This window comes from Crocodylus porosus, unplaced genomic scaffold, assembly GCF_001723895.1.
Source record: "Crocodylus porosus isolate Cpor-Errol unplaced genomic scaffold, CroPor_comp1, whole genome shotgun sequence".
NCBI lineage: Eukaryota > Metazoa > Chordata > Crocodylia > Crocodylidae > Crocodylus > Crocodylus porosus.
In genome coordinates, this window is record NW_017728933.1 from 3484940 (window position 1) to 3505954 (window position 21015).

Consider the following 21015-nt stretch of genomic DNA (forward strand, 5'->3'; position numbering starts at 1 on the left):
ATGACGCAGAGGCTCCTGGAGTGCACTAATTAATATGCTCCAGCACACTCGATTAATTGAGTCTCCTCCAAACATGCTCATTAGCATACACCAAAGCAGACAGCTGGCATGTGTGTAGGTGCCCTAGGTTTACCCCCAACTGTTGTGGTATTAGACTAAAGCACTTTATGTTAGAACACGTTATCGAATGTCTGTACCACATCATAGTGCTGTAATAAAACTGGAAGCTGTTGGAAATTAGAATCAGACTGAATGGGACTTACTTATATTTAAAGGCAAGATGGGGTAACTTAAAGCAAAATGGAAGAAAAAGAATGTATAAACTTTCGAACTGGTGGTTACTTATATGAAGTTTCACGAAGTTGCAGCTGAATATAATACCATTAGTACTACTTGAAACCCCTATCCAGAAACTGAGTTAAATAGTTCTGTTGGTATTATACATTTTAGCTGACAGAGGTAAATCAGTTGGAGTCCAGTAAAAAAACTTGAACAGGTGGAAAGATGAACTTTGAAGCTTGAATAGACTGGAAGGAATGGCTCATGAAATGGCATCTGGCCTCTCCAACTGAGAAGTTCAGCATCGGAAACCAAATATGTCAGCCCCCAAACACTTGATTTTATGCAGAAAAGTGTCATAGAATGGTATCAATGTCTTCTGGGGTTAGATCAAAGCAAGTGAATGGTGTATAAAATGAGGTATAAAAAGGGATACCAGCACCCGGATAAGTGTCAGTCATTTCTTTTCAAGTCCATTAAGTTCCCAACCTTGCGTAGCCCTGATTGGAACCATGTAAATGCCCACCCACTTCAAGCAAGACACAAACAATTGTTTGATATGTCTCTCCTGAGAGAGTACTTTTTCTTTAACACTATGTCCTCTACAGACAACAAACTTCAGGGCTTAGACCAGTGAGGGCCAACCTTCTTTGGCAGGTATGCCACAAGATAATCCCTGTGTCCTGCCCCACCCCGCAAAGTGCCACTCTGATCCCCTTCCCCCTGCCCAATCTGCTACACTGCTTTCTGCTCCTTGCTCTATTCCCTAGATTCATAAATGTTTGGGATGGAAGGGGCTGCAGTAGATCATCGAGTCTGACCCCCTGCCCTGGGCAGGAAAGAGTGCTGGGGTTAGAGTAGCCCAGCTGGGTGCATGTCTAACTTCCTCTTGAAGACCCCCAAGGTAGGGGAGAGCACCACCTCCTTTGGAAGCCCATTCCAGATTTTGGCAACCCTTACCATAAAGAAGTTATTTGTAGTGTCTAACCTAAATCTGCTCTCCATCAGTTTGTGGCCATTCTTCCTAGTTATGCCAAGAGGTGCCCTGGTAAACAGAGCATCTCTTATTCCTTGCTGCACCTCCCCACCCCCACCCCTGATGAAGTTGTAAGTGGCCACAAGATCACTTCTCAGCCTAGTCTTGCAGAGGCTGAAGAGATCCAGGCCCCTCAGTCTCTCCTTGTAGGACTTTGCATTCAGGCCCCTAACCATATGAGTGGCCCTCCTCTGAACCCCCTCAAGGTTGTCCAAATCCCTCTTGAAGTGCAGTGCCCAAAACTGGACACAATACTCCAACTGTGGCCTGACCAGTGTTGCTTAGAGGGGAAGCATCATCTCCCTGGACCTGTTTGTCATGCACCTGCTAATGCATGATAAGGTGCGGTTAGCTTTACTGATCACTTCATCACATTCGTAATTAATGTTCTTGGAGCCAGCTATGACTCAGAGATCCCTTTCCACTGCTGTGCTGCTGAGAAGGCCTGTAAGTGTGTTGGTGATTCCTTCTCCCTAGGTGCAGCATTTTGCACTTGTCTTTGTTGAACTGCATCCTATTCTGTTCTTCCCAATTTCCAACCTGTTCAGATCTGCCTGGGCTTACAACCAGTGAGGGCCAACCTTCTTTGGCAGGTATGCCACAAGATAATCCCTGTGTCCTGCCCCACCCCGCAAAGTGCCACTCTGATCCCCTTCCCCCTGCCCAATCTGCTACACTGCTTTCTGCTTTCTGGATTCATTCCCTACCCTCTGGTGTGTTAACTTAACCCCATAATTTAGTATCATCTGCAAATTTGGACAGAGTGCCCTTCTCTCTCCCTCTCCACTCTGCTGTGTGGTTCCTGCAGCGGCTGCTTGTGCCATTTGTGGAATGTGTACTGTGGGTTGGCCACCCATGGTTTAGATGCTGGGCCCAAAATCTTACTGAAAAATGCCTTGAGAAGAGCACACACTAACTACAGATGCTTCCTCAGCTTGATGAAGGGTATTTATATCCAAACTCTTGCAAAGAAGTTTTTTTCCAACTACTTGAGTTGCTCTAATAAAAGATATCAGATTTACCCAAAGAACCTTGTCTGTCTTGCAAAAGAGAAAGCTTTGCTGGAGATCAGACACTGGGAGGTAACGAGTGCTATCATGCAGAATGACACCAGGGACAGCTGAATTAGGAGAGAGACCATTCCAAACTACTCTTGGGAAATAAATATTGCTGAAAGATTCCACTGAGAATTTCTGTGTTTGGAAGAAAATCAGAATCTCTCCTTGGAGAGCAGAAATATTGCTTTCCCTGAAATAGCAGACAAATTACAATCCACATCTTTGTTCCATAAATCCTGAGTCCCGTGTTCATAGAGCTTTGGGGGTTATACACAAGCAGTCACTAAAATTTTTGTGTGTATTTTACAATCCTGATTTCAGCTAATATCAGGGAAGACCCTGCTCAGGAGGAGAGAGAGAAAAGACTGCACTTGAGCAGTTTAATTTTTTTTTTCTCCTAGGAGCAAAAATTGCACTATAAGGTTTATACCTAATGCATTGGCACCCAATTTCTTTCGTTCCTGACTCTTCTGCTTGTTTCCAAGCAGAGGCAACTGTAATGAGGAGATACTGTTTGTGTCTTGTCTGTAAAGGCATATCACCTATTTTACTTAAGAGTTCTTTTAAGCCATAAGCAGGGAAGCTTTTTCAGCTGAGACCAGCACGCTGTGTAAGAACCAGTACCCAGCAAATACATTGTCAAGGTTTAGCTGGAAGGCAGGCTTGTCATGTGTTACCATATGTGAACATGGATGGTGGGAAAATGCTTATCCAAATGCATGTGAGCCTGTTGAACTCAGGCTTGCATGTGCAAATGTGAATAAAGTATAAAACTTATGTTACATTTTGAGCTGTGCTCTTACATGTCCACTTCAGGAAGGAAAGTGCTAAAGAGAGTCCTCCAATACAATAACACAAATGCTGGGACCTGAATGATCTTGCATCCAACTTGTCCACTGTATATCCACTGTTCCTCTCTTATTTTATACATATGCTTTTGCTTCCATGTGGCCTGTAGCCCATCCTGCATTACTCAGCTCACTCTTTCAAACAGCTGTACAAATGCTAACCACCCAGCATGTTTCTAGGCTGCAGGGCTCTGAGTATTGCCACGGGCATCATTATGGGGGAAGCACATACAATCTGCACATACATGAGACAAAGTCGAAGAGGTTGGGGATCCACCAGGCTAGTGTACAAAATGTAGGCCGCTGCAAAAGTGAAGGATAACAACTTCCCGGCTACCTGCCCCTACTGCAAGAAGTTTAAGTGGTTTCTTGCTACCATGTCAGTTCCAGAGTTATGCTTCACCTACTTTCACAGATTTCATAGACATCAGGGCTGGAAGGGACCTTGGGAGATCATTGAGTCCAGCCCCCTGCCCAAAGGAGATGGGGCTTAATGACTAGACTGGGCATGACTAGGCCTTGGGGTTATGCCAGGAGAAAGGGCATGGTCCCAAAAACAGGTGACAGGACTAGAAACCCAGGATCATATTGATCAGCCAACGTGTTAGTACATCTCCTAGATCTGAATCAACCCAGGAAACAAGCTGGAGAAAGAGATCATATTCTGCCTACCACTTTCTAGAGCAGCTCAACAGCTTCCTCCATCAGTCCTATGCACTTGCAACACAAATGTGAGCGTGCATATGGTAACAGGACAGGGAAAGCACAGTTGCAGAAGAGGGGCTGGGAATGGGAACAGAACAGTGATGCTGGGGAAAACTGGGACTTTCTTCAGCCTGCTTAAATGTAAGGGTGGTATTGAGTGGAATAAAAGGATTGATCTAAATGTTGCCTTCTTATAACAGCTGCACTGTGGGTGTGAGTGAAAGATAAATAGCCTTAGGTAAAAAAACCACACATTACATATATTACACAATCAACAATAATTGAGCAATGCATTTAGGGCACATGTGCACAGTAATTATCAGGTAATTCACTGGTTAATTGTGTAATAAACTTAGACTGGTCACATGTGCGGTGTAATTTATCACACCATAAAAATGCCTATCCAGCTAGAAAAAAAGCCAGCCAGCTACAAGCTTAGTGCTTGAAAATGTGTAACAACTCTACAGCTGGTTTCTGTCCAGCTTGAATTTGAACCTGAGGCAGGCCCTTAACTTCTAGCCCTTGATCTTCCTGTGTGTCACAAACACTAAAATACTTTCCTGCACTGAATTTATATTCTGTATTTTCTGTGTTTCCAAAAGCAGCAGTCACACTCACTGTGGGCAGGAGAGAGAATATACACATTTTAATTCATTTTCCCACTGTCGCTAATGTAAATTGTTACTGGTTTGCCTTCATCACAATTATTGAGAAACTCCAGGCTTTGTTTTTCTGTTTCTAAATTTGCTAGCATTTAGAACTTATTGATAGGTGTGGCTTTGATCATCCCAGTGAGAGCTCTCTCCTGTGCAAACTAATTTGCACTGCATAAATACCTCCCTGTATTGGAGCCTTTCTGAACGCTGCTTGAGTTACCCAATTTCAGCTTGGATGTTGCTTGATTGAACAGCTGTCTTCCTTTCCCCCATTTTAAACAGTATTTTCTTCTTCACAAAATCAAGGCCTTCCTCGCTCCATGTGCATTTTTTCTATTGCATTGTAGGCAGTGGTTGTAGCCTAAGGTACTTTGTTAATTTTCAATTAGGCTTATGTATATTAATATTGTAGAACCCTGAACTTTGATCATTACTTTTGTCCTTGGCATTTATAAGACTAAATAAAAGGTTCATTTTCCGTTAAAGAACTGCATTAAGGAATCACGTGAGGGGCAAGAATTCTTGTCATTGATATCTTTTATTGGACCAACTGCATGGTTGGGATAGATATGGGCAAGTTTTTGGGCATCACAGTACCCTTCCATAGGTGTCTGGGAGAGAAACAAACATACAATGTAAGCTCAACACCTACCGTTAGGGAATCACTTGATTGTTTTTAACAGTATGTAAATTTACATGTTGTAAATTATATTATCCCATCTAACTTTTATTTTGATGCATTTTATTGGTTGAGACCCTTGATATTAATTTCCCTCCCAGCAGATGTCAGGGTGATTGAAGTCCCCCATGAGAACCAGGGCTTGTGACCAGGAAACTTCTGCTACTTCTCTGAAGGCGGCCTCATATACCTCATCCTCCTGGTCTGGTGGTCGATAGCAGATATGTGCCATGGCATCACTCTTGTTGCTGTCACCTCTGACCCGAACCCAGAGACTTTTAACAGGGGTATCTCCAGTTTCATACTGGAGCTCTGAGCAATCATAGAGCTCTTTTACATCCAGCACCATTCCTCCTCCTCTTCTCCCCTTCCTGTCCTTCCTGAGCAGTTTGTACCCATCCATGACTGTGCTCCAGTCATGCGAGCTCCCACCACGTCTCTGTTATTCCAGTCACGTAATAGTGCCAGGACTGCGCGACAACTTCCAATTGCAAACAAGCCTGCTTTTTTCCCAGGCTCCATGCATTCATGTACCTGAGGTGACTAGCCTATTGCCCTACTTTCTCAGGAAAAATGAGGCCTCCCCTGTTGCCCTCTCCTGCTTCTGCTTCCTCCAGGTCCCCCTCTTCCCCATGTACCTCAGGGCTTTGTTCTCCATCCCTCTGCAAATCTAATTTAAGACATTATTAAGACATTGTATTGCCTTTCCTATACAGGCAGAAGGGTAGGGCAGACTTCAGACAGCTCAGATTCCTACAGTTACCTCTGTGCCTTTCTAATACAGCAACTTATTTGTATAATTTTGGGTGGGTGTTGCTTTTGAACAGCATCTTCCCAAGTAAGTTTATTTCTGTTAGATTTTGTCTCCCTTATTGCATGAAGCTAGTATTTCTGGTGATAGGCTGTGGGATCTCCATTCTGGAGTAGTATCAGAAATAATAATAATACTGTCTTCAGATTTTTCTTTCCCATAGCAAGTCAGATGAGATGTAATTAATAATTCCCATCTTCCTGTGTTTCTCCTGTTGCTTTTCATATCTTCTTTTCTTTTTTGATGCTTTCCTTTTAAAGGTATCTAGAGCTTAACAGTCAAAAGCTTGCCTCATTTGAGCAGGTTTTGAGCAGCCCTGGAAAATCAGGCCACTACCCCTTCCTTGTATAAATTTCCCGTCTGAAACATGACTCCTGCCCTAACTCATCACTCAGCTGTTGTGGGATAATTCATTCATGTCCTTGACAGCATCAAGGTGGCAGCTGCATTCATGAGTTCAAATGAGATCTGATCAATAAATCTGTTTTTTTAAAGCCTGCCCAGAAATCCTCAACCCCAGCATTGTTTTCCCTTGAAAATATGTAGGTGAGATCTGCAAAACTGCCAGAGGGATAAATGTCTGAAGGTCTTTTAAGGATTTGCCTTGGGGAAATGCTAGGTATGAAATAACTTTAATTTAAAGGACAGCTGAGATTGGCCAGCAGACCTTTTTTCCAATCTTCTTTCCCATACAACTTGAAGCTGTGTTGAGAGTTTAAGCATGAACCTCCACTTGAGTTCATTAAGAATGAAACCAAAGCATCTGCACAGCATGTATGCCATTGGGCAACTGGATGGTATGTACGGAGGGTCAACAAAAAGATTTTGTCCATCAAACAATATGTGGAGATGGAAATCGTATGGGCCTTAACAATTTACAGGACAAGCAAAGAATTATCCAGGAAAAGCGGGGTCTTTTTTGTATCCTATGGAGTGCTCGATGGCAGTTGAAGGATGTGGATAGATAGATGTGTGAAGATTAATATTTGAAATATGTGTTCTGGCCCATGGATGAAAGGGATTCTTATGCGCCAAGTGCAATGCACTTTCCATGCCTTTGTCAGACTTAGGAATAGAACCCTTTGTCTAATGTTTTATTTCCTCCACTTGAATTGGAGTCCAGCCTTGGACAGTCCAGTGCTAATAAAAGGCTGTTGCTGTAGCATAGCCGAGCCTTAGCAGAGGTCTGTGCTCATTCTGAAGATCAAGCCCTGAATCTAAGACACATCTTCATTGATCCAGTCAGGAGATGCAGGAAACTAGTACCTTAATCTGACTTGATTAGCTGCCTTTCTTGACCAGGTTTGACTTGGTTTTCTTCATTCCACCACTCCAAGAACAAAGCAAGCCCCAGTAAACCAAGGTGTCAACACTGCTCCGGCATTTTTCTGGGGCTCTTGGGTCTTTTCTCCCCATTCTTCATCATGCCTGCTGACCATGTGCTCTTGTTTTTTGGGTTCATTCTGTTGCATCTAGGAGAGCGTGACAACTCCATCCCTCAAAATCTTCACTTATGAAACTTCCAGTTCTATTCTTTATTCTCTGCTCCTCTACCTTGAGCTTGATCTCCTTTTATGATTTTACTACTTTACAGCAGTGCCATGTACTAGGTTGGGTTAGTGTGTCATTCTAGCTACCTTAAATTGCTGTCTGTAGCTGAAACTGTAGTATGTGAATTAGGCCACTTTCTTATACTCAGTAAAGTATGCTTTCTGCTATTCCGTTAGGATTTTTTTTCCTGTTGATGAGCCCATGTATAGTTAAAGCTGAAAGAAGAAAAGGCCTTTAAGATTTTCTTTAATCATTTCCTAAAAACTGTTTTCTTGCAATGCAGCAGAGAGCCATCCAATGGATATCTTTCACTTCCCTCTACTGTTGTTTTTTTAGATGGGAGAGATCATTTTAGGTCAGTTAGAACTGGTGACCTGCCTACATGAAATACATACAGTAACTGTGTATTAATGCAATGCAAATATATATCTTGCCTGCCAGTAGCACCTCAAACTTTAGTCTATAGATGCCATGGTTCAGAGAGAGACTGGTTTCATGATATTAACATTTCTGCCTTGATAGGAGATAGAAAATTTCAGGTAGCATAATAGCATGTGCTCAAATTCCAGAACACTATTGCTGCATAGTTTGAAGGAGCATTTTAAAATCTGTATACAAAACTGCACCTTTTAAGGTGTACCCATAAGAGTTCCCTGCATTCCTGGCTACTCTGGCTTTCTCTTTCTCTCCTCAGCAACCTGCCTGCTTCCCTGGTGTCTTCTTTTTAAGACTCCACTCCAGGAGCATTTTAGGCAGCTTAGATTTCCAGGCACTGCTTGGAAGGCCTATAGCATCTGCATTAGTCTTGACATCTAAGACCAGTTTATATGCATCTGTATACGTCTCTGAAAGGCCCCCTATTCAACCATTACTGTATATCTGGTGTCATCAGACAGAAAGATGGTTGCGTAAGAAATTCAAGATGCAGATAGCAGCTCAGGAGCTGTCCCTGGTCTGAACTCCAGGCACAGTAATCCTTGCATTTTTGGACTCCTGTATCAAAGGAGAAAAATTTATATGCAATGAAGAGAAACCAGAGCATGGCAGGGCACTGTTTGTGCCTGCCACTTTAAGGGCCTGAGCCAAGCAGCCAGCAGGTGCCTGATTACGGCAGCCATTTTAGATCCAGGGCTGCCTATATAAGCAGGGCATTTTGCTGCTGGTAGACCAGGCAACATTGCCTGGCTGTGACGCTTCATGGAACCCTCTGGAGGTAAGGGAGGAGCTGTAGGGGGTGCTCAAGAGGCTCCTGGTCCTGTGCATGACCTAAAACTGCACCCTGCCAGGAGTGGGTGGCCTGGTGGGGCTCTCAGTGGTGCAGGAGCCCCCAGGAAATGCCAGGCCAGTTACCACCCCAGTGCAAGACAAGTAGGGGTGCATTAACCCCAGCCCTCACCTTTGGGTGAGTTGGTAACACCCGAGTAAGGCAGGTACGGCTACGGCCACCTGAGCTCATGGGGATGAAAGCCCCATGGCCCCATGTGAGGGGGCAGAGATGAGTAGCCCCAAGAGAAGGGGGAGAAGAACCAGAGGGCCGAAGGCCCAGTATGTTTATATACACATAATGTTGCCTCTGGAAGGGGCCAGAGTAAGCTTAGACCAGGTCGGGTAATTGGCTGGCCACTACCCTGGTGAGGGTCGCAGGAGAGGCCTAACAGATGGTACATCTGCCACTCAAGGAATGGACTAGCTAAGCCTATGGCCAAAGGGGGCCCGCTCCAAGAGGGAGCAAGGCAGCATAAGTTGGTGATGAATGAAAGAGACCCTGTGAGAGAGGGTGGGGTGTGTGAGGCTGGAGTGAGGCGGGTGGTATGAATCTGCATGTGACTGAGGCCTGACAGCATGGCCTAAGCTTGCTCCAGCTGTAGGCTGGCAGCACTGTAACATCTGAATGCCATCTGTGAGGCATAGGCTGCAGTGTAGGTAGGTACAGAGCTGCAGATAGCACCCCCTGGCATCAGGGCAGTAAATGGGCAGCCTCCCACCTAATTAAAATCATTAGGTAATTAATAACAAGGTGTGGCAGGTGAGTCGGGTGGGGGGCATGCCCAAAGGCAAGTGAGGAACCTAGCACTGTAGCTAGGTGGGGAGCCCCACCAAGTCACCCACTCCCAGCAGGGTGCAGTTTTAGGTCATGCCCAGGAGCCTCCTAAACCATACTCTACAGCTCCTCCCTTACCTCCAGGGGGTTCCATGAAGCCTCACAGCCAGGCAATGTTGTTGCCTGACCTACCAGCAGCAAAATGTTCTGCTTATATAGGCAGCCCAGAATCTAAAATGGCTGCCTTAATCAGGCACCTGCTGGCTGCTTGGCTCAGGCCCTTAAAGTGGCAGGCACAAGTAGTGCCCTGCCACACAGAGTATTCAGAGAATACCAGACTCTTGTATCACAAGGCAGTTCTGTCTTGGCTGTGAAGAATGCACCCATTCTTTTGTATTTTGACTGCATTCGCCAATCAGAATTTGGGAGAGTTGGCCTCCTTACATTCTTATAAAGGTTTTCTCTCATGGAATGTAATACGCCATTACAGTCTCTCTGCAGGATAGTCAGATTCTCTGATAAAATGCAAGAGTGGTGTAGGGGTGCTATGAATATTCTGTGATGCTTAAAAATCCTTGGATTTTGGAGTTTGTTCTTTAAGAGTTTGAAAAGGTTTCTTTTAAAACCATAATCTATTTCTGTAGACTTCTGCTCCATTTGGCTAGCATGTTCAAAAGGGATCTAGAAGCAAATGGAGACCTGCATCCCTTGAAAGTTTGAAGGGAATTGGCTACCCCATTCCTGTAGATCACCATGAAGAACTTGGCCGTCTCCTGACATGTTGAATTCTCAAGAAATGTTTTTGTTTCTTTTTTTCCAAAAAAGCTGCTTCCTTCTTTATGATAGTGATAGTTCATCTCTTGCAACTACCTGGGCATGCTGTGCAAGCTAGCAACTGATGCAGAACAAATCTATGGAGGGATACATTCATTGCATGTGTAAACTCTTAGGACATCACCACAGCTGGAGGATTACCTGAGAGACTCTCTGTGGGATCAGACAGTCCCATTACCTGCATCTTCAATGGAATAGGAGTACCTGATCCAAGACTTGTTCATTCTAAGCTTAAAAGTGGAACAGTTAGGGAAGGAGAAGGAATTTGCTATATCTTTAATGTCAGACTATGCCACAGCATTCAGTGGACATAGCAAAACATTCTTGACAAGCTTTTAAAACACTAAAGGCTTGCAATTTTACTTTTAATTTTATTAAAAGTCAACTGTAGTATATCACTCCGTGTTTATCCAGCCCCTTTCACCTTATAGTGCTTTACAAATAATGTGGTTAGCTTGTGTTCAAGGTCAGTATTGTTATGCTTGTTCCATTCACAGTGCAGAAATAAAGGCACAGAGAATAGAGTAACCATGCCATGGAGATCAGAATATTGCTAAATGATGAAACCTGATTCCATTACTTGAACCAAAATTGTTCTGCCTTAGTGGAAAATCAGGTGGGCATCACTGGGAGGAAAAAGTGCAAAGAATCAGTTCCTTTTTGCAGTAAATTATGTATTATGCAGCTTGGAATAATACCAACTTTTAATGATGTTGTCGAAGGGTGGTGTGTATTGTAAGTCATTCTTCTATTTTGAACTTTCTTGTTTTCTTTAATGGAGGAAATAATAAAATTGCTCTTTATACATTTTAAAGGCAATAAATAACACAAGTTATAATCCAAGGCGATTGGTTAGGTGTCAGTGAATCATCCTGATTAGTTTCCCTGACAACTATATAAAATAATGGCTGGAACTGTGATAGTATGGGCCTCATAATGACTTGTATACAACTCTTCAAATGGATTTCATCCCATGAATCAACAGCCTGATTCATTTTTGAAGGGTGAAAACTCTCTGCTAATGCCTCAAAGTTAAGAGTCAGCATGTGTAATTTTTGCCTTGAAACTCATATGTTATTGATCTTCTGACATTGCATTTGTGGAGCAAAAATACTGTTCAATCCAACACACTTCTAGTGAGTTATCTCAAAGCAATTTACAGTCATCTATTAAAATATTTTCTGTGCATACTTGCATCAGTTAGGGCAGTTTAATTGCATTTGAATCAAATGTGTCTAATGTGTGTAGGGGTGTATTTGGTAGCTGCATTGGTCTGAGACAAAAAAGAAATGCAAAAATCTAGAACTGTTGGTTCAGAAATGATACCTTTTATTAAACCAAATGAGAAATTGTAATATATGTGTATGCACTTAAATATGCTTCTAACAGAAATCAACTAAGCCAAATCAAAACGTGTACACACATTTGCACTGGTTTATCTAAACTGGTGTGAAATAAAATGTTTAAGTTAACAGTGCATCTTATGGCTGTTGAATCATCCTGCATCTTCTAGTTCCCCTGAGAAGTAGATATTAATATACTTGTTGTTTTCGGAGGGCAAACAGAGGCTGAGAGAATGCTCTCTCTTCCCATATGGTCATGTAGTACATCTCTCAGGGACACGAACTGGAATCAAACCTTTGATTTCTCCTTTAGGGCAGGAGTTTTCAGAAGTGTTTCAGTAATTCTGAAGCCCAGATTGGATTGAAAGTCTTAAGCCCCTCACCCCAAAGCCATTTCCTCCTCTCAATTAAGAATGCATTTTTTCTGAGAAAACAATTCATTAAACGAAATAGGACCATTCAAGCCAATAAACCACTAGCTCAGAATATTATGTTTCACTTGCACAATGTTCCTTTTCCATTCCTTTGCTAAACCAAGGAAAATCGCGACTGAAGTCTACTGCTTGCTGATATAGAATCATTTTGCTTGTAAACACATACTTTCTTCACAAAAGATGAAAGGTTTCTTTCACGCACCTTGCTCATTAGTCCATGTTTCTTTTGAGCATGTGTTTCTGGCTTAATGAACACACATTAATAGCACATCTGGAACAGGGGATTGTAATGTCACCCTCTGATGTCTATGTACAGTACCTCATGTGCCTTCAGCAGGTATTGCTTTTGATAATGAGACCTTCAAGCCAGACTTCTGCTGGTTTCCTTCAAATTGCAATGGGGAAGAGGACATGAAAACCATCGTTTAGCCTTTTCTCACATCTAAAAACCCAAATTCAAGTCTGTGGTGTTGTGTGAAAAGTAAGTGCAGGCATAAAAGTAACTGTGAATGTACCTGTAACTTCCAAAGGAAACGTCATCCTCCAAGGACATGATCAGGATTTTGGATAAGACCGTGAGTGCCTTGATTAAGGAATCCATGCCAAATGGTACAGAAAGGAAAATATACCTTGCATAAAGGTTCTTGGAGCCACCATGTTAGGCAAACATCAGGCAGAGAGGCTTGATTCCACAAAGCTTTTTTTGAGATTTTGCCAAATCCTTGATCCTATCACCTCTATTTTATGTGGCTGATCATTGGAACTTTGGTCTTCTCCATCCCTTGTTTTCAAACTCACTTGAACAGGGAAACACTGAACTGCCTCACTTTCAGCCCCTTCCATGATTTATTTGCATTAGGAAGTGCTGAGCATGATAGAGAGGAGATAGCCAGTAGTTGTTTGGTGTGCAGGATTCTCTCCAGCAGCAGGACAGAAAGGAGGGGAGTGGTTCAGAGGCAGAAAGTTTGGGAGAGGGCAAAGAAAGCTAAGAAGCATGGTCCAAAATCTCCTTCTAGTCCAGTTCAACATCCTTGGTGCTGCCTGTGCTTCAAAATGCAGGCCCCTCCAATAAACCCGAGGAAGGGTATTTGTACCAGAAAGCTTGCAAACCAGAATTTTTCCAAATCTTTGGGTTGGTCTAATAAAAGATATTGGATTTGCCCGAAGAACCTTGTCTGCCTGTGTCCTTAGACCAACACGGCTACAACCTACACCCCTGACCCTGCCCGCAGGATTTTACGGGATGCCTGTAGAGCACACAGGATGCCCTGAAAGACCCAGAGGAGTAAACACTGGACAGCTTGAAGCATTATTTAGTATTGACTGGCTTCTTGTGGCCACCACGGTCACTTACCTGCAAGCGTGGGATTGGGTAGGTATCGGTTTGTACCTTTCTGGATCCAGCTGTAGCAGCAATAGGAAATCTCCACATGGCTAATTACAGGGAACTGAGCAGCGGGAGAATGCTGGATTAGTTTGGTTTGCAGACTTTCTCAAGAAGTTGTTTTAAACCCAAGCTAAAATTAAATCCGAGTTCTAAAATGTACGCGGCTGCCTCTGTTAGCAGGTAGATGTGTGCTTGCATTGCAGGTCCCTGAAGGCGGGGAATGCTTGGATTCCAGTGAGAGCATTGCACCTGTAATCACAACCTACGTGTGCTTCAGGAAAGGAAGGAGCGAGTAGCTCTTGGAAGGGAAGTGGGATTAATGTGAATCCAATTTAAATAATTACTTTGTTGTGCAAAAGGAAAACAAAGCACAAATTTGCAGGGTAAGAGAACGTGTTAGCAGCCTGCAAACACATTAGGAATAGGCAGAAGCTGTGGAGTGGGAACAAGAGCAATATGCTGTCACTTGCTTTTAAGAGCTGAGGTTTCTTTGCCCGCAAAGAGGAGTGTTGTTGCTTGCAGAGGGTACGTGTCCCCAGGTCTGAGCCGCAGTTGATCATTGTCGCTGACCTGCTGAAACCCCTCTGGGGAGGCTGCTGCTTGTCGAATGTTCCCACGTGCTAAGCATCTTAAAGATGCGGATGCAGTTCCCTCAGCCTGTTCTCCTGGGAAATATACTGGGGATTGGTGCAAAAATCTGCTTGCCCATCATGTCTTATTTCTGATTTTTTTTCCTAAATAAACATAAATGCTTGCATCTCTCACAGTAAGCTGCTTGTAAACAATGCTGGGTTTGACGCACAATAACTTGCTCGGTTTGTGTTTCAAGCAGAGAACTTAATTCTAATCAAAACTCCAGTGCTGTTTCATTTCATTTCTCCATTTGGGCATCTGATTCTTAAAAATTCCTCTGAGAATCCCAGCCTGAATTGTCACAAGCTCCTCTTTGAGTCCAGGCAGCCTGATCATTATGAGTATGTAAGACCAGGTTACACAACCTCTCTGGCTCAGCAGCCCTGGAAATCTGGGCCAGTTTTTGGCCCTAGGACTATGAAACCAGAGAGGTGTGTTGTTTTGTCAGAGGTGGCTTGGTGGGGACTCTCAAATTAGCTAAAAGAGAACAGTTTCAGTGAGGGATTTAACACTAGTTTTCCACCAGGATTGTAGATCTGCTGCCACCTTATTACGGTTGTTGAGGGACCTGAGCTACAAGTTGAGGTGTTTGGGGTTGAGGCACGCTGGAAAAATGACTGAGCCTGAAACAACTCCTTTTGCTTTGGAGAATGAGGGATCTGGTGAGAACTTGAATCCAGACCTCCTGCTTGTTGATACGTAATATTGTCTGTGGCACCACAAGACATGGACTTTTAGCCATTTCTTCTGTCATCAACATGTGCCTCTGTGTCACGTATTATGGATGGGAGTCTCCAGTGCGCACACCGGTTGTGTGGCAGACCATGTTCTTACATGTGCCTTAAAATTTCACAGTTAATTAGTTGTAAGGCGTAGTTTGGGTTTTCGTTTTCTCTCTTGTCGTGGAGGTGAAAAATGTGAGGCAAACAGAACAGCAAATTGATGTTTCAGATGGCACGGGCTACTTAAATAGCTAATGCATCCTGTCCAGTGAAATTGCAGAATGTGAGGTTTTTATAAAAGTAAATGAGAGAAACCTGACCTTCTGGGTTGACGCATTGTTCCTAAGTGTGGCAACATTTGGAACTGAGGATGTGACTTGGGCCCCATGTATAATCTTTTTGATTCAAATAGATGTTAGTGTGAATTGAGTCTGTATTCACAGTGCGACTTTTATGAGCATTTCAGATGTGTGAAATAGTAAACATGAAGGAAGGCAGAGGGCTTGATTTCCTCCTCTCACTGGCGTTATTGGGGTGAGAGACTGGGTCCCACTTAAATTATGTAGAGCTATGAATGGTTGTGCTTTATGGTAAGCTACCAGAGCAGATTCTCGACTAGAGTGATGCAATATCCTTTTAAGGGTGCTGCACAACATAATAATGTTAGGTGTGGAAATACTTTTGCAAGGTAAACCCAGAGATTTCGAACAGGCACCCGTACTGTCACAGACATTCTGAACTGCTGTAGGATTTCTGAGTTGGCTGGTGGGAGCACGGTGGGTTTCTGGCTTTTGCAGGTTTGGCTACTGCTCCTGGGCTACTCCTGGTGGTGTCAGAGAGCACTAACCAAGCTCACAAAGCCCATGGGTTACTACAGAATCACCAGAAATTGGACCAGTGTGCAGAAGTTATTTAATGCACTGTAGCTTGCTGAAGGGTGCAGACAGAAATGCAACTCCTGGGTCTAACTCATGGCAACTCATAGAAAGTGTCACGAGTTAGACTGATCCTTCCCAATCCAACAGACATTAGCTGTTGGATTGGGAGGGTGGAGGATTGGCTCCAATTTGGAGACAATCCAGAGAGAGAGGCTGTGTCTTCCCCCGGCTCCACCCCTGCCCTCCCAACTCCACTGCTGTCTCTGGATGGGAATGGCAGAAGGCAGGGGAGGGAGGTCTTCTGGGGTTTTCTCAACACCACTACAGGGGCAGGGGGGTAGATTGAAGCCCCCCGCAAAGTGAGGAGCTCCAATCCACTGGCCTTCCCCTTGCTCCAGCGGGGCTGAGAAAAGTCCAGAAGGGACCTCCCCCCCTGCCTTCTCCCCTGCCCATCCAGAGATAGCAGTTACAGCACACTGTGCTGCAGCCGGATCAGACAGATATTAATTAAGTCACTCCACTTAACAGCAGCTTCATTTGAACCCTCATGCAATGAGGGTTAATTTATCACAGGATCAGAGGGCTCTGCATCTGTGCTTTTCTGTTTGAGCGGTGCTTTAGAGTGATTTCAAGGGGTCAGTCACAAAACAAATGTCATTTCTGTCTGTGCCCAAAGTGCTGTAAAATACAGCACTTCAAATTTAATACCTCATTTAACAAGTGTTAATTTGAAGTGTTGCACCCATTGTTAAAGTGCTGTAAAGCCATGCACTTCTGTTAAGTCATGGCAATAAAGCACTTTAAATGGCAGAAAAAAAGCAACTTCTGTACACAGCCATTGTTTGTTTGAACAGTCTTTTAGGAAAATGTTGGTTAGGTAGGAGAGGAAAGGGATAATGTCTTGCTGTTTTGAGCTATGTTTTTAAGGATAGTTCAGGACTGCTGCTCTGACCCCTGTCCTCAGCAGCAAACAGAAACATCTTTAAAGGTAAAAAGATAAAGAAATGGGTTTGTTTCATAATCTTTTGGTTTGGTGCATAATAAGCGCAGCTTTGTTTGGCAGAGAACAGAAAATGAAGTTCGTGAAACTTCTTTATTGTGTGGGTTTTAAAAAATGAAGCCTCTTCTTTTGTAACGGTAACATTTGATCTCTAAATGAGTTTGACAGGGGAAGAGAAATTCCCATTAGAGAGCAGAGTCCGATTAGCATTTTGTGGAATGGCATTAGCCAGCCGGAGTGTCAGATAGAGCGGAGAAATGCATTCATTAAAGACAATAAAGCGAACATCTTCTCTGCAATCTTAAGGAAAAGGACAGATCTGTCACCTATAATTAAATCAACCTGAGTGAGAGATAAATGAGTCTGATCTTTCCAGGGCCATGATTGTTCTGTTTGTATGAGGAAATGAGGTGGGGGGGCTGGGGGGGGGAGTTCTCCTGGGAAGAGGGTGGGGATGAGGTGAATGGAGGTGCATATTGGGGACATGTTAGCGCTGTTCTGGCCTCTTCTGTAGCCATTCTGTCCTGGTGTAGTAAAGTTCAGAGCACCGGTCCCTTGGGAATCCCTGTGATACAGGGTCTGTGAAACAGCCTTTGCCTTGTCCCTTTGCAGCTTGCTGGAAAGTTGGTGGGAACACACTGTGAGGAGCCACTACTTTGAGCTGTTGTGATGTACCTTGAAGGGGGGCTGCACTTTCACCTGAAAAGCTTCAAGGTCTAGTATCCAGGGAGTGTGCAGGTGTTACAAGCTCCCCCCACATTTCCCAGTCCCTGCACAGAGTTCAGCTGAGCTGAAATGAGACATAAGGCAGTTTAATAATAAGCTTCTCTTACAACTCTGCACTCCAAGAAAGCCTCATTAACACTAGAAAATGAGTGAACAACCTGCTGAAAAAGACTCCACTCTGGGAAACAGCAGGTGAATTAACAAATGAATGTAAATGGACAAAGACTTTTATAGGGAAAACAGCAGTCAGGTGCTGTGTACGGTTCTTTCTAATGTTCTGTGTGAATTAGTAACAATTGTGCAGTCTCGGAAGTAGAAGAGCTTGGTACCATGCTGCCTTGTGGATTGCAAAATGTGTAGAGTATACTGATCTCAGAGGCAGATCTAACACCAACTAATGCAGAGGCCCTGGAGGCAATGTTCTCAGGGAGCAGCCAAGAAGGCAAGATATCTGGATTAAGCAGGCCACAGTCATTCACAGCGTATCCAGGAACTGGGTGGTTGAGGATAAGCCGTGTCTCCTGGTCTCATTCATTCCTTATGATTTGTCCACTCCAATTAAGAATAAATGACTGGCTGAAGGACTGGGTCCATAGCACAGAAACTTGGCTTGCTGTGCACATCTCCTGTGCTGTTCGCAAAAGGGGCATCAATGCTGCTGTTTGTATCCCAGATGTGCTTCAAACAATGCTCCAATATTTGTTCTTTGCTATGTCGGCCTCCAGCTGCCTGATCTGCTGCTGTCTGCGGCTTATGGGCTAAATTGGCCAGAAGTTGATTACCAGCCTAAATAGCACTGCACATACCTTGGCGCTCATTTCTGCACTCTTTTCTTTTGGACAACGCTGTTCAGTTTTTGTTGCCAGCAGGATCTGGGAAAACAGGAGTCCATAGCACGAAACCCATTTCTAAAACTGGTCCTAGTCCCTACAAGGCAAGCTTTGCATGGCTCATGGAAGCTGATCAGTTGTTGCGGGAAAGAGAAGGTCTTTGTAATTTAGAAAGGAAGCACATTGATGAATGTGTGGCGAACCTGCTCTGGTGCTGCTCTTGGGATTCTCAGATGTGTCCCTTTAACCAGCACTAAATTCCTTCTCATTGCCTGTGTCACAATAATTTGTTTTTAGAATTAATTTATTTTTTAAAAGCAATGTGAACAAAATGGCTCATAATCATATTGCGAGCTTTGTTTCACTTAATTATCCTGCACAATCTCACTTCCAAGCCCCAGGCAGGGACAATGGGTCACTAGCACTTGATTTCCTTTATTGGAGGAAAGGTCTCCCTTCTACCATGCATGCTCATCTTCACTTGCGATATGACAGGTTGCGTGGATCTGTGCAGAAAATTATATCTGCATTGGCATACTCCTGTGCCTGGCCACAGGCCTCTCAAAAGTAGCAGTGAGAAAATGGTAGTGTAAACACTAGTTGCTGGCCTGTGGTAGACCCTCTAAATGCTAGAACTGGTCTTGTTACCCATGGCAGCTGGATTACAGTAGCACATGCTATAATCATACCTCCATTCTGCGGTGTGGATCTACTCTCAAAGGGTTCTTTTCTGTGGCCTATGGGATTTACCAGGATAGCAATTCTGATTATTGGGGGGATGGCCCCTGACCCTTTCAGTTTCAAATGGTCAAAGATAGGATTGCCCTTTTGTTTACAAAAAGAAAAGAAAAAAAGAAGTGAGCAGGAGGTATTTGGCAAATCTCAGTGCCTGTGCAGTGCCTGGGAGCCTGCTGCAAGTAATCTCTAAATAGGAGCTAGGGTACCGCCAGCTAGTTTTTGACAGTTGTGTGCTGAGGTTTACCAAAAAGCACATTTGCTCCTGTAGCGTGCAGAAACAGGTAGGAAAACCCACAAGTGCAGGTACTTTTAAAGTCTCTGCTCTGCCCTGAACAAGCTGCAAGTTTCTGATTGTTCATAACAAAGTGACGACTCCTCCTGTTGATTTGTGTTTTATGGCTCTTACATCTGTTCCATAAATGAGCTGTTGAAATCCAGGACCTACCCATCAGGATTAGATGTGTGTGTGTGTGTGTGTGCGTGTGTGTGTGCGCGCGCACGCACAGGGGTTGAAAATGTGTATCATTAGAGAAGTTACTCACCGCCCTATTGTTCTGTGTTAGTTCTCCAGGCATGTCAACACTGCCTTGAATCTACCACATACTACCACATCCCCAGGGCAGGCCATCCAGAAAGTTGCTTTGGTTTACAAAAGCAAATGCTACATTTAATTTTCAGACCAAATGAACAACTAACAACCTGCCATCCTTTGAAATTTTGTGCTGCCCAAACCAAGAAAAAAAAAAGCTGCACCTGATTCCTGTGACTGTTGTCAGCAGTCCACAGTTGCTTTGTTCAAGCCATGACTTGGGGAGATCCATGTACAATGATGTTAAGCAAGGCTGTGCTACTTGGTCTGAGAGCTAAGGAGAACCACAGTGTTTATTTGTGTCCGGCAGCCTTAGCCCTTTTTTTGGTTCATTTTGCAAAATTCCTGCGTATACCATAAATACACGTTTGTCACTTGATAATTCTCTCTTTGCTTCTACAGTTCTCCTGCTGTGGAGGCGATGAATACAGAGACTGGAACGTCAATCAGTACCATTCGTGCAACAACAGTGGGCCTCTGGCGTGTGGGGTTCCATACACTTGCTGCATCAGAAAGGTAAAGGTGCGAAAGGCAAAATGATTAATATGAGAAATTAGAGTATTGTACAAAACAGTCACATAACTTGCTAGGAGCATGTAGCACCTGCTTCCTCTGTCCCTTCTCACAGTCTGGTTGATACTACAACCTTCTGCACTGCATCTCCTACCCTCTGAAGGACCCTGCTGATATCTATTCATCTGTCATGTTTTGCAAGAAAACCTTTGAGATTTGGAAGCTTTTTGTTCCACATTGTAACTTTAAGTGACTTCTGGAATGGATTTATGAAACAAAAGAGTGTGCGAGGGAGATGTGCACACATACACAGTTTCAAGTACCTACTCTGCGTGATTCAAAGCAGAGTCTTTTATCCCAGATCACTCCAAGTGAAGCAGAACAAACACTTGAACCTGGCTTTTCTATATCCCAAAGTAATATTTTAACCCCAGGTTATCGAGTGTTGCCTGCATACATGCTATAATGCTCGCTTCCCAACACCTCAACAAAGGCATTTTTCTGTGTTCCAAGCAGATCAGTTTGCCATATGATATCTAGGGTGGGGAGAGGGAATCAGACGGGGTTTATGTCCCCTTTTCTATTTTATGAAGCACGCATGTGACCTAAGCTGCTACCTGCCCTCTCAAAATGGTGTCAGTTTGCTGTCCATGTTGGTATTGTTTCTCTTCATTCTTGTGGGTTTATGGGTAAGACTGGAGAATGGGTAGCATTACAACACCAG

The 21015-nt window shown here is 43.7% G+C and overlaps 1 protein-coding gene across 1 annotated transcript in view; it reads left to right on the plus strand.

The window, feature by feature from the left end:
- The window catches only part of LOC109317353 (tetraspanin-15-like), a 186751-nt gene that overhangs the window by 101773 nt on the left and 63963 nt on the right, over positions 1-21015 (plus strand). Inside the window, exon 5 of the mRNA XM_019545979.1 lies at positions 20181-20294. Coding sequence (XP_019401524.1) covers positions 20181-20294 — 114 coding nt within the window. The remainder of the gene's footprint in view (positions 1-20180; positions 20295-21015) is intronic.